This window comes from Jaculus jaculus, chromosome 1 (assembly GCF_020740685.1).
Source record: "Jaculus jaculus isolate mJacJac1 chromosome 1, mJacJac1.mat.Y.cur, whole genome shotgun sequence".
Lineage (NCBI taxonomy): Eukaryota > Metazoa > Chordata > Mammalia > Rodentia > Dipodidae > Jaculus > Jaculus jaculus.
The window spans coordinates 135,308,228-135,321,696 of NC_059102.1; the positions used below are offsets into that span (position 1 = coordinate 135,308,228).

The window sequence follows — 13,469 nt, forward strand, 5'->3', positions numbered from 1 at the left end:
GAACATGCTACTTTCTTTTCTGCTGAACCATAGCCAAGCCTTGTCCTAGGCACAGGGAAGGCATTCAAGAAGTAACATGGGACTCAGGACCAAAGACTTCTTTCTGGTGGGGAATCTATCTCCAGGATCCACCCTAGGCAAAGACTCTTGTTTCACACTTTTCTAACTTGATTTCCATTCCAGGTCACCGAGACTCGCACTGGGCCTCTGGGCTGTAACAGCTATGACAATCTGGACTCTGTGAGTTCCGTCCTTCTGCAAAGCACGGAGAGCAAACTTCATCTTCAAGGTAGGAAGTTGGTGCAAGAAGCTGGGCCAGAGACAGGAAAATGGAGACATGGGTGAGGAGAGGATCAAAACAGAAAGCATGTAGCGGAATGTAGAGATGGCAGAAAATAAACAAACAATGAAAACTGGAAATATGAAAATCAGTTGTAATATGATATACTTTTTTGAATTCTATCATTCAACTCAAGGTTGTGAATTAGCTTTCCATTAAAATTTGGAACGTGAGCTTTATCTGATTATTTTGATGAAAATGCTTAGCATATGAAAGGTTTGTGTCATATAATTAGAACTTTAACATTATTGTTTTTTAAAGGGTGATTTGAATCTCAAGGAATACATGGGACACTTTATAGCATTTTTTTATTTTCTAGAACTTCTTTCCATATTAGTTAATCATATGAAATTTTAAACTCACACACACACTTTTTTTGCAAAATTTACAAGTGGTAATAGTCAATGGTTGCTGCTGTGTAGAAAGATACATTCAGACATGAACATTAAAACTGTAACCCCTATGGAGAGTAATTTGCCCATATTTGTAAGAATTTGTACTTTTGTGGTATTTGTTAGATAACAAATTTATGTTAGGTGATCATTATATATCTACTTATTTTTAAATAGTATATGCTTTGAAATAGCAATTGTACCCTCTTTAATCCATGTTATATATCAGAGAGGACACTGTAGATTAAAAAAAAAATTGAGCCCATCAACAATTTGACTTAGAAGATAGAGGAGGACAAAAATAATGAGACGTTAAAACAGTAGCACTATGTGAAAACAGGAGGGGACTCAGTGAAACAGAGGCTATGAAGGGGTACAAGGAGAACAGTAGGAGGCAGATATGACAAAAATACAATTTTTTCATGTATTAAAATATCCAATAAATTATTGACAAGGATTTCAGTATAGATTACAATCAGCAAAATTTATATATTTTTGAAAAAGACAATTTAAACAATTTTCCACATGTGAACACAAAGTGAAAAATGTTGCATCTATATAGCATAATATTAGTCGGGAACTGAAATGTTAATTATGAAGAATTCCCCAGTATAGGTGAAAAAGATGTGGCATTAATTAACAAATGGGATCTTTCTGATTCCATGTATGGCATGATATTGACAATATGAAAGAAGAAAAATACTCTTGCAAGGAAATGCCAAGATGTTAAAAGAGGTTACTTATGTATGATGGGGTTATAGGCAATTTACTTTAGGCATCTCATTCCTTTTCTAACTTTCCTGCAATGAGTATGTATTAACTTTATAGTCAAAACTAAATGGCATGTTTTAACATTGCGAAGACTAAAAATGTGACTTTCCAGAGAGGCATATGAGCAAGGTGATGCTGACTGTCAGTTTGAAGGTACCGGAGTGAGACTACCAAGCACAGCCTAATATGACTTCTGTTGTCTGGTTCCTTGGCAGCTCTTTGTCTCCTGCTCCTGTTACAGATGATGGCTTGAAAATATTGCAGGGAGAGCTTGGTTGTGACATCTGGGAGCCTTCAATGAATAGATCTTGGGGAAACTCAGACCATGATTCTGTTTAAACTCGAACTAGTCAACACACACACACACACACACACACACACACACAAACACCATGATCAAACCTCAAATGTATACAGAAAAAACTACCACTATTAGAAGAGAAAACAATAGACTGAATGACTTGGTAATGCCTGTTTTGAAAGTGTGCTGAGAGAGCTGGGTGTGGTGGTACACACCTTTAGTCCCAATACTTGGGAGGTAGAGGTAGGAGGATTGCCATGAGTTTGAGGCTACCCTGCGACTACATAGTAAATTCAAATTCCAGGTTAGCCTGAGATAGAGTGAAACTCTACTTTGAAACCCCCCCAAAAAATAGTGTGCTGGGATTTATAACATATTAGTTTTTGTGATACCTGTAGCAACTTTGTGACATGAGATTCAGGGTCTCAATCCAGGAAAGTAGGTACCAGTGTGTTCAAACACCAGGCTGTAAATGCACAGGGTACACTGAACTATGAATTGCAACTGGAAATAAACATAAGATTAACAAGATGTTATTTCCAAGGAAATTTTTGAAACTCTAGTGACAGTAGAATCTAATTTATCCCAAAGGCAATGAGGCTTAAGGGCCAAAGCTTTCTTCTTTCTGTCTGCATATTTTCTTATTCTTTTTAAAAATATTTTTATTTATTTACCTGTAGAGAGAGAAAAATAATGGGCATGCCAGGGCCTCTTACCACTTCAAAGAACTAAGTATGCATGGATCACTTTGAGCATGTGGCTTTATGTGAGTACTATGGAATCAAACGCAGTTCATCATGCTTTGCAAACAAGTAACTTTAATCACTGAGAAATCTCTCCATCACCTTCTGGTTCTTATATAGAATTTCATATTCGGTCTTAGATCTCTTTCCTTAAAAAGTGCTTTTGGATAAGAATTGTCTCTTCAAATCCCAGGTCTGCCATTGGTACCAATGTATATCCTTTACAAATGAATAAGTTAACTTTTTTGCTCCTTTGGACTAGTCATAGAATAACTGGAGATTCTGAAGGATTGGGTCTTTGTTCAAGCACCTCACATGAAAAAGGAGGTTGAGGGGCTGGAGAGATAGCTTAGTGGTTAATTGCTTGCCTGTGAAGCCTAAGGACCCTGGTTGGAGGCTCGATACCCCAGGACCCACATTAGCCAGATGCACAAGAGTGTGCACACGTCTGGAGTTTGTTTGCAGTGGCTGGAAGCCATTGCACATCCATTCTCTCTCTCTGTGTTGCTCTGAAATAAAAGTACCAAAAAAGAATTAAAAAAAAAAAAGAGGTTGAGTCATAGAAAAGATTTCAGGGGAGGTACTTGTCCAGTGGTAAATAGTGAAGGAAAGTTTACCTGAAGTAGAAAGCATTTGTCTACAGAAATCTGAAGAAATGACTTACAGAAAACAAAGTTAACTTCATTAGTATGGACAGAGTGGGCCAAGCTCAATCTAACCAGAGTGGATATAGTTCTAGGTTTTCCTTCAGCATTAAAAAAAAATAATAAAATAAAATTCTTTTCTGGTTTGTGTTTGTCTTTGTTTCTTTGTTTTTCTTCCTCTTCCTTTTTCAGCCTAGGGCTTCATACATGCTAGAGTAGTGCTGTACCACTGAACAGTAAATCCAGACCTTCATGAAACTTCATAATGTATATTCATGCCCAAAACTAGATTGGCCTATTTTTAATGAAGTGACATCCTATTATGTGAAAGTTAACAGTAGACGGAAGGATTTGGTGGGATTGCTGTACAGATTAAGCATTATTCAGTTGAGTTAAATGACAAGCAAGTAGTCCTAAATCCTTCTCAATTCTGATTGGAAGATTTGATAAAAATGGTGAATCATCACATCTTTACTGAGACTATGTGCTAAATCCAATAGTAAATTAGACATCTGAGTACTAATCAGTTCAACTGAATACAACTGGATCTATTTATATTATTAGAGTCTATAGCTAAACATATATTCTATGGTAAATTAGATGTGCTATATCCTATAATCTCTGAGTCCTATGTCCTATAATCTATACCCATATGTATTATGATATATATGTATGCATATATACAAATCTCCACATGTGTTATAAAATCCATCTTAGTAAAAAGATAAACAAAATTAAAAATGGTAAGACAAACATGATTGTTGCCACAAGGAGATGTTCACTCTGTTAGACAGAATAGACTGTAGGCAATAATAGATGTGGATTTTTAAGAAAATATTTTTATTTCTTTAAGACAGGGAGAGCCAGAGAGAAAGACGCAGACAGAATCAGAGAAAATGGGGTCACCAAGGCTTCCTGCCACTGAAAATGTACTTCAGGCATGTGAATCTGGCTATATGTGGGCCCTGGTGTGCCAAACCAGGGCTTTCAATGTTTGCATGCAAGTACTTTTAACACCTGAGCTGTCTCTCCAGCTCCAAATGTTATGGATTTTAAGGGAGATTATTGTAGGGTTGTATGGTCCAGAGTAAGTGAAGACCTAACCTACTAGGAATCAAGGAAAATTTTCCTGTAAGAAATATACACAGGATGAAACCTGAAGAATGACTAGGCATAGATGAGAGGAAGACAGAAGAGTCTTTATAAAGGGGCATTCGAGGGAATTAAAAAGTCATATGACATTTCAACAGAGGGCTCAGTGGTGAGAAATACAAAATAATCTTTCCAATCCTAGAGAGTCTTCACAGCACACTAATGAGCTAAACATTAATTGGAGAATAGGGGACACCATAGAAAGATTTTATAAAGATAAGTAGCATAAAGAGAATAATATTTTTGAAGATTACTCTTTCTCTGTGTGGTTCAATTTCTATCAAGAGTTAGATAAGAGGTTTGTGATAAGAAATTACTGAGCCTTCATTAGGTGATGCTATAGTTTTAGATCACAAAAAAAAGTTGGGATGAGAAGAAATAGACCAATTCTACATATATTTAGGAGACATTATCATCAGGGTTCAATAAAGACCATGAAGAATCCAGATAATTGAATCAATGAGCTACTGGGCTTGAGACAGTGCAAAGAGACAGGGAAATGTTTATGGTTCACAGGAATGCACAGTGTTACTGGATGAGGGAAGTGATAAAAATTCATTATGGGAGTTCATGAAAAGTTATTCATTCAGTCTTCTCATGTAGAGGAGTGATAGAAAAAGATACCTGAGGAAGACAAAGAAACTTCTTAAATGTGATGGGAGAATATCTCATGGCATTGCAGTTGGCTGGTAGTTATCCAGTAATTCAGAAACACCAAGTATAAAGAAAAAGTCTGGGCTAGAGGGATGGCTTAGTGGTTAAGGCATTTGCCTGCAAAGCCAAAGGACCAAGGTTCGATTCCCCAGGACCCATATTAGCCAAATGCACAAGGTGGCACGTTTATCTGGCCTTTTGTAATGGCTGGAGGCCCTGGCATACCCATTCTCTCTCTGTGTCAAATAAATAAATAAAAATAAAATATTTAAAAAGAAAAAGTCTACATGAATATTAAATTCTTTTCATAGAAATAGTATTAGTGGAATGAAAATGCAAGCCACAAATAAAATATTTACAACACATGTGCTTTACAAAAGATAATCTTATATAAAATATGTTAAGAGAATCTGTGCAATCAGTAAGGAAAGAGTAGCTTGTCTGAGAAGGACATAAAATGGGTAAAACACATAAATGAGTACTTGACAAGCCAGAAGGTCTAAATGGGAACAAACATTTGAAAAAAGAATGTTCCAACTTTTTTAGTCTTCAGAAAAATGTAAATCAAAATCACAAATACCGTAACATAGTAATCAGTGTATCGAGTAGAACAAACTGACGATATCCAGGATTGATGATTGACATAGAGGAACAAAAGTTGTAATCACTTTGCAAATGTCTTGATGCTCTATACAAAAGTGCATATTTCCTTGTCCTGTGGTTTAAAAATTCCAACTCCTAGAGTTTATGCCAAAAGAAAGCATCCAAGTTGATAAAAAGATAGGAATGTTCACAACTTCTTTGTTCAAAATAGCTTAAACTGGAAATCGCTACACAGTCCACCAATAAGAAAATGAATAAATACATTTATATCATTAGTTACCATAAATCCAACAATATGTAAGAGTCTTAAAAATCTAGCATTGACAGGGTAGGAAGCCAGACCAAACCACAGTCAAAGCTATATAACTATCGCTATACTGCCAAAATTATAAAAATAAATGAACTATACTGTGAAGTCCAAGAGAGTGCTAACTCTTAGGAAGACTATGACTAAAGGGCAATGATAGAAATTACTGGGGTATCAGAATATTTTCCTTGTTAATTTGGGTAGTGCTACATGGGTAAGTTTGCTTTGAAAATATATAGAGCTAAACATGCATTATTTATATGTATAGTTTTCTATGTATACATTATTTATCTATGCAACATTTATTTAACAATTCACCACATCTTGACACTTCTGCAAAGAGAAACTATAAATAAGGTGGAAGCAAGGAACAGGTGAAATGTAGTTCAGCCTACCCAGGGGCAGATTTACAGACTGAGAGTAAAGTACACAGAACTAAAACTAATACTATATACTTAGTGCTTCTCCATGTGACAGTGATCACACTAATTATTTTTATTATAGTCATGCTTTCTAATTTATTGACAGATTCATTTTTTAAATTTTTTGTTTTTTATTTATTTATTTGAGAGTGAAAGACAGAGAGAGAAAGAGGCAGATAGATAGATAGAGAATGGGCATGCCAGGGCCTCTAGCCACTGCAAAGGAACTCCAAGCGCATGCACCCCTTGTACATCTGGCTAATGTGGGTCCTGGGGAATTGAGCCTCCAACTGGGGTCCTTAGGCTTCACAGGCAAGCACTTAACTGCCAAGCCATCTCTCCAGCCCACAGATTTAATTTTTAAGTCACATAGTGCTAAGAAGTAACAGTGGAGCGTTCAACACTAAGTGAAACACCTTTTCTTTATTTCTATTTCTATTTATTTTTATTATCTATTTTTATTTTTTGTTTTTTTAAAGTAGGGTCTCACTGTAGTTCAGGCTGATCTTGAATTCACTATGTAGTCTCAGGGTGGCCTTGAACTCACAGTGATCCTCCTATCTCTGCCTCCCAAGTGCTTGGATTAAAGACGTGTGCCACTATGCCTGGTTTATTTATTTATTTCTGAGCAGAGAGAAACAGATGCTGAGACAGAGAGAGAATGATATACCAGGGCTTCCAGCTACTGCAAATGCTGCACTTGCAAATGCTACCTTATGTACCTGGTTTATGTGGGCACTAGGGAATCTAACCTGGGTTGTTAAGCTTTTTAGGTAAGCACCTTAACCACTAAGCCATCTCTCCAGGCCTAATTTTGAATTTATACTTACAATATTGTTGTATTTAAGTCTCACATGAGTCTCATGAAGAAATAATAAATAACATCCTTATTTTGCAGGTGAGCATATTGAGGTTCAGGGGGGTTAGTCTCTGAGGGATTGAACTGGAACTTTAACTTTGACCTTTTGACCCCAAAGCTCCTTGTTCTCAAATACTGTTGTTTTGTATTGCTCTGACTTCTCATTCCTTTGAACAAGGTTGGGAGGGGAGATTCTTTAGAGATTGGTTTTAGTAGATTGATGATTCAATGAATGACACCCTGGTGACTGTTACATCATGATGTATTTCACAAATTTTTCATTAAAATAGGGCAAACATAGAGTGGATTTAAATAAATATATATATGGAAAAGGATTGAAGCCATACATGAGAAATGAGAATGAAAGTGCTGTGGACACAATCAGAGACAATTTGAAGTCATAGCAGAAACAACAAAACTAGCAGTGATAACAATAATGGCATAATAACTTCTTATTTTTATACTTCTCTCTTCAAGAAGCCCATTGTGTGTTTACTGACATTGTCATGTAATTGAATCTAGTATGCATCTGGTGAAATATATAGGAAGCAAAACTGCCTCAGTAGCTAACTGATGTGTGGGATGGGATACAGAAAGAATAGTTGGATGAAATCTATGGGTGATCTAGAGATTTATCCATTCCAACATTTTCTCATTCTTTTAGCAGTTTTAATTGAGCATCCACTACATGTCAAAATTTTATTTTAAGACCTGAATAGACAACAAAGAACAAACTCTGTCAGTCACTTGGGAGATTGGGTGTAGGGGGAGCAGACAATAAACACATAAATGGAAATACAATTTCTTTACATTCAGAGAGAGTGTGTGTAGGGACAGCTTATGCAGAAATATGTAGACCATGCAAATGACTTTATCTTAGATTTTCCTCTAAATAAAGTGGCACACCACTGCAGATTTAGGCAAAAGCATAATTTGACCTTTCTTTTTTTGTGTATGTGTGTGTGTGTATGTTCACATGTGTATATGCATTTGCATGCATGCTTACTTGTGCGTGATTGTGCTTGTAAGTGCATGTGAATATGGAAGCCAACGTGTAACAGTTTAACAGTTGCTCCCTGCTTTATTGAGGCAGTCTTTCACTTGAACCCAATGCATAACAAATTAGTCTATCTAGACAGCTTGCCCTGGGAATCCCCTTTTCTGCTCCGTGTCCCAACACTGGGAATACAATCTGTCTACCATGCTCATCCAGCTTTTACATAGGTGCTCAGTATCCAATCTTTGTTCCTCCTGCTTGTGTGACAAGCACCATCTCCCTAGTTCCATGAGTTATATTTCAAATGAATCACTGTGGTTAATGAGTAGAAAAGGCAGTTCAAGATAAAAGACGCATACAAAGACCCCAGTAGGGAAGTTGTGTCTATGCTGAGGTCTGAGTCTATGGTGCCTTAGACCATGACATTTTCAATGAAGGCAGTGAGAAGGATTGAATATATACATATATTCAATATATGCATATATGTATATATATAAATATATACATATATGTATATATATATAAAATATGTGTGTGTGCACACACACGTTTGTATGTGTTCAATCATATATATGTGTGTATGTATATATGTGTGTATATATGTATGTATGTGTGTATATGTATATATATATGTGTGTATGTGTATGTATGTATATGTATGTATATATGTATGTGTATATATATATGTATGCATGTATGTATGTGTGTGTATATATATATATTTTTTGATATTTTGGATTTTCAAGGTAGAGTCCCACTCTAGCCCAAGGTGACCTGGAGTTCACTATGTAGTCTGAGAGTGGCCTTGAACTCACAGTGATCCTCCTACCTCTGCCTCCCGAGTAATGGAATTAAAGGTGTGCACCACCATGCCTGCCCTGGTTATTATTTGTAAAGAGAATGTGATGGTTAATCTCTAAATGTTGGCTTAGTAGGATTTAGAATTACCATAGAAACACATCTTTTGGCACTTCTGTTAGTGATTTCCTAGATTAGGACCCACCCTAACCAAATGGTTCCATTCTATAAGCTGGGGTCCTGAGCTGTATGAAAAGGAGAAAGCTAGCTGAGCAGCAACCTTAATCATTTTCTCCTTCCCTGCAGATGATACAATACCGTGCTGGCTTCTTCTTTCCATGCTTTCTCCTCTGTGAGATACTCTACTATCTGGAAATAAGCTGAAATAAACTCTTCCCTTCCTGAAGTGGCTTCTGGTCCAGGATTTTTCCTCAACAAAAGAAAAAGTAGCTGATACAGAAAGATTTTTCCTTTTCTACTCTATTGGGTGCTACATGATCTAGGCAGGGGTTGTGCAATTGAATCCTTCTATCTCTTCAGAGAAGCCATCTTGCTTATTTTTCTTCTCTTACATTTCTGCATTATGGCCTTTGTCATTTTCCTCCTTATAGCAAGTATTCTAATGCAGAATAATGCTTTCAAGCAAAGGCCCCTTGACTGAACAAAGCTTCATCTCAAGCATCATTTCTCCCTCTGGCTCAGTGAGTGGTATCAGACAAGTCCCTACAGCTTCTGAGCTCCTCATGTACTTCCCTTGTTAGAATGTTTGTAAGAGCAGTGCCTGGCTTAGATGAAGCATTCAGACACCCTGACATATGACGTCTGCCACCTCTATCAATGTGTTGATTGTAAAATATTTTCTTCATTTGTCTTTACACCATGCATGGCATATGTGCTTGGATGATACAAAACACTTATTAACAACGTTGCAATTGAACAAGTGCAGTGTGCCTTATCTAGCCATCACTTGGTAAATGAATCCACAACTCTTTAGTAATTATTTTTGTACTCAAAATATTGAAAACACCATTATTCAAGTCACAGAGAGAAAAGCAGTATATGGTTAAACTAAACACATACAGATAAAAGTCATATTTGATTCCTTAAAAATAATTTTTATTGTTTGTAAGTCAATCAAGTTATTGTCTTTAGGTCTATACTCAGGGTATATAGATTCATCTTTTCAGATTTATCATTCTGTACTTTTGTGGTCTAGGGATAATCCTTTCCTGAATCCTTTCAGTGTTTCCCCCTGGAGTCCTGGACTTTAAGCACTAACTTTTTGACTTAGCACTTGAATCCCTCTATGATGATATCCTGAATTTCCATTCCAGGGTCAGCTGTGATGACTGCTGGAACAACGTAAGTGGGAGTTTCTTAGACTTGTTTCTTATACATGCCTACCTACAATGTAATTATTAGTGCCGACACTATTTCCATACATAGAGATATTCTTTCTTCTAACTCATCTTTACTTCTACCCATCAGCCTTTTCTCATGCTTATCCTCTCTATCTGAGTGCTTGGCATCCCCGTCTCAGGTTTCTGGCACTCCACCTATTCTATTTGAATTCATATCATATAGGTACCTATACACACACACAGGACAGAACTGAATATTCCTCTAGTTTCTTTATGGCTCTTTGATATACCAGTTTAAATGTATGTATCCCTCACATTTGTGTATGTTCATTTACATTTTCATTTTATATTTTATGCTAGAGAAGATTTGAGATCACATTTAAATAAAATATTTTTGCCTTGCCCACTTTTGTTCCATAAGATTCAATCCTTTACCATAGACATAGGAGCTCAGTGCATGCAGTGCAATTGAGATTTTGTGTGATTGGTGCTAGAATGGCAACAGAAAGAAGAAAATTAGGAGAAGGGACAAATTAAGGAAAACAAGTGTGGGAAGAATGAAAAGGATAAAAAAGAAGGGTCATTTGGCTTGGGTAGTGCACACTTTTAATCCCAGCACTTGGGAGACAGAGGCAGGAGGATTGCTGTGAATTTGGGGCCACCCTGTGTTTACATAGTAAATTCCTTGTCAGCCTGAGCTATATTGAGACCCCACCTCAAAATCCAAATAACAACAAAATAGAAGGGTCTATGTGAGAGGAGAAGGCAAGTCAAGAGGGAGCAAGATAAGGAAGAGAACTGTCAGTATTTCCTTCTCAATAGTTAAGCAGCACAAATGGAGTGAAGATGGAGATTTTTTTAAGACTGTAAGTAACAGAAAGAAAGTTGAAGAAGAAATGTTTAAAAATAATATTTTATTGTTTTGGGCATAGTTGCTTCATAGGCACTGTATTTTTAAGCTGTAGCCTGGTTATGCACCTCATCCTCTGAGCTAGCCGTCACGTATGCTACTATGGTGATGAAGAACTTGAATCTCTGGTTATTAAAACATCTTTCCCATGGTCCCCCAGTTTGATTCTTTGTCTACAGGGCTGTCAATTATTCTCACATTTGATCCTCACAGGGAGTACAGAGTGAGCAAAACACACTCTACCTTTCCTACAAAGGAACCACCCTCACATACCAGCCAGAATCAAGGAAGAAGAGAAAAGACACAAATTAGGGTTTTTTTTTTGTTTGTTTTTCATAAAATCCTTTTTCAAGTTCCATCACTCCATATTACTTTGCATCCCCAGGGTTATACACTAAGCATTCATTGCAAGAGTCTGTTCTGATCAACAACTTTGGCCTGGGTCCTCATTAAGAGGTAGCCCACAGCCAACACAGTGACTCCAGCAATGTCCTTGGAGGTACTAAGTATCCTTGTTTCTGCTTTCCTGGAACTCCATCTTTGAGGCATGCTCAGTAACACAGCAGTTCCTTCATGAAAAATGAAATTGCTGACTCCACCTAGCTGACTCTATCCTTTCTACACCAGGGTGTATCCTGTTTTCTGCTGAGAATTTGGGGTGGGGGGAGGAAAAGAGAGAGGGAGAAGAGGGTTGTTTTTAGGAAGTGGAGGGATTATATCAATCAGAAAGCAAACAGAATGGAAAGGATCAATGAGTAAGATTTGATGACTCTAAGTCCTTGGACCATTGCATTAAATAAACCTTTGAACTTCCCTATAGATTTTAATTTGCAAAATGGGAATGAGAACATATGCCCCGCACAGCCATTTTTTTCAGCATATACTTCTCTAGATATACCTACAAATCATAAGTACTAGCATAATAATAGTCACTGCTATTATTTATTGATGTATATCACGTGCCATTGGTATAGCTCAGTTCTTTATATCAATAAATCGTGTGAACTTCAGTGCAAACCCATTTTCTAGAGTTCAACACTGAACAGGAACTTGAGTTCAGGTATACTGAAGCTAGTGATGTTAAATTTTATCCTACACTGTTTCTTAATCTGTAGCACATAAATAATAATCATGACGTTTATTACAGTAGCTACTTTTATGCCTTTCCATGTGTCCACATCATAAACTCTTGTAGGCTGTGCTATTTTCTGTAGACAGTCTGTGATTTCTCTAAACCAAAGTGCTTATTAATAGATGTGTCTAATTTCTATAGTGACTTCCACATATTCCAAAGAATCTATAGCCAAAAAAGACCAAATACACCCATAATGGGATTACAAGGCCATATGTATATACACACATGCCACACATACATACATACATTTATACATACATACAAACATTTATACATACATACATACATACATACATACATATATACATACATACATACATACACATACACATACACACACACACACACACACACATACATGTCCTGCTCTGATTTAGAGTAACTAGGAAACTGGAGGGAAGTCAAGGCTCAGACTTGGACAGGGAGGGGTTGGAATTCTATGCACACTGATCGTGTGTGAGCCAATTCTAAAAGAAGAAATACCAGGGAATTATGCCAATATGTTGTGGTGCATATGAATGTCTCTCTATAATAAACTTGTGGCCAAAGATGCAGCATATAAATGCTGACCAATAGTCATTCTAGCAGTTTGGTTCACACAAAAGAGTGATGTCCCATTAGATGGCTTGTTGTTCTCACTGAATAGGCAAAAATCAGGTATCAGGATAACCAAATCCAAAATAACTCACCAAAGATGATTCATTTATTGACTACAAATAGCTATGACACCTGTTTATTTTTTAAATGATTGAGTCAATGTTTTTTGTTCCAACAACTGACCATAGAATGAAGCTGTCCTCTTGTACTGCCCACACAGAACATTTGATGTCCTTTATTAGATTGCAAACCTATTATGTCTTGTCTTATGGGTACAGTTATATAGAACTGCCACTAAATTGTTCCTGAAAGTAGAAAGTATTCTCTTTTTATTTGTTTTGTTGGTGTTCAGTTTTACATTAACAGTGCTTAGTACACAGTAAGTGCTCAGAAAGTAGTTACAGATTTTGAACTAGTTTAAACTGTATAGTCAGCTTGCCTTGATTCTTACATGTTTTAATTTGATGAAATAAACACAATATT

The 13,469-nt window shown here is 36.6% G+C and overlaps 1 protein-coding gene across 1 annotated transcript in view; it reads left to right on the forward strand.

Moving 5' to 3' along the window:
• Brinp1 (BMP/retinoic acid inducible neural specific 1) overlaps positions 1-13,469 on the forward strand; it is a 199,711-nt gene that overhangs the window by 126,893 nt on the left and 59,349 nt on the right. Inside the window, exon 5 of the mRNA XM_045142268.1 lies at positions 184-289. Within this exon, the coding sequence (XP_044998203.1) occupies positions 184-289 (106 nt within the window). The remainder of the gene's footprint in view (positions 1-183; positions 290-13,469) is intronic.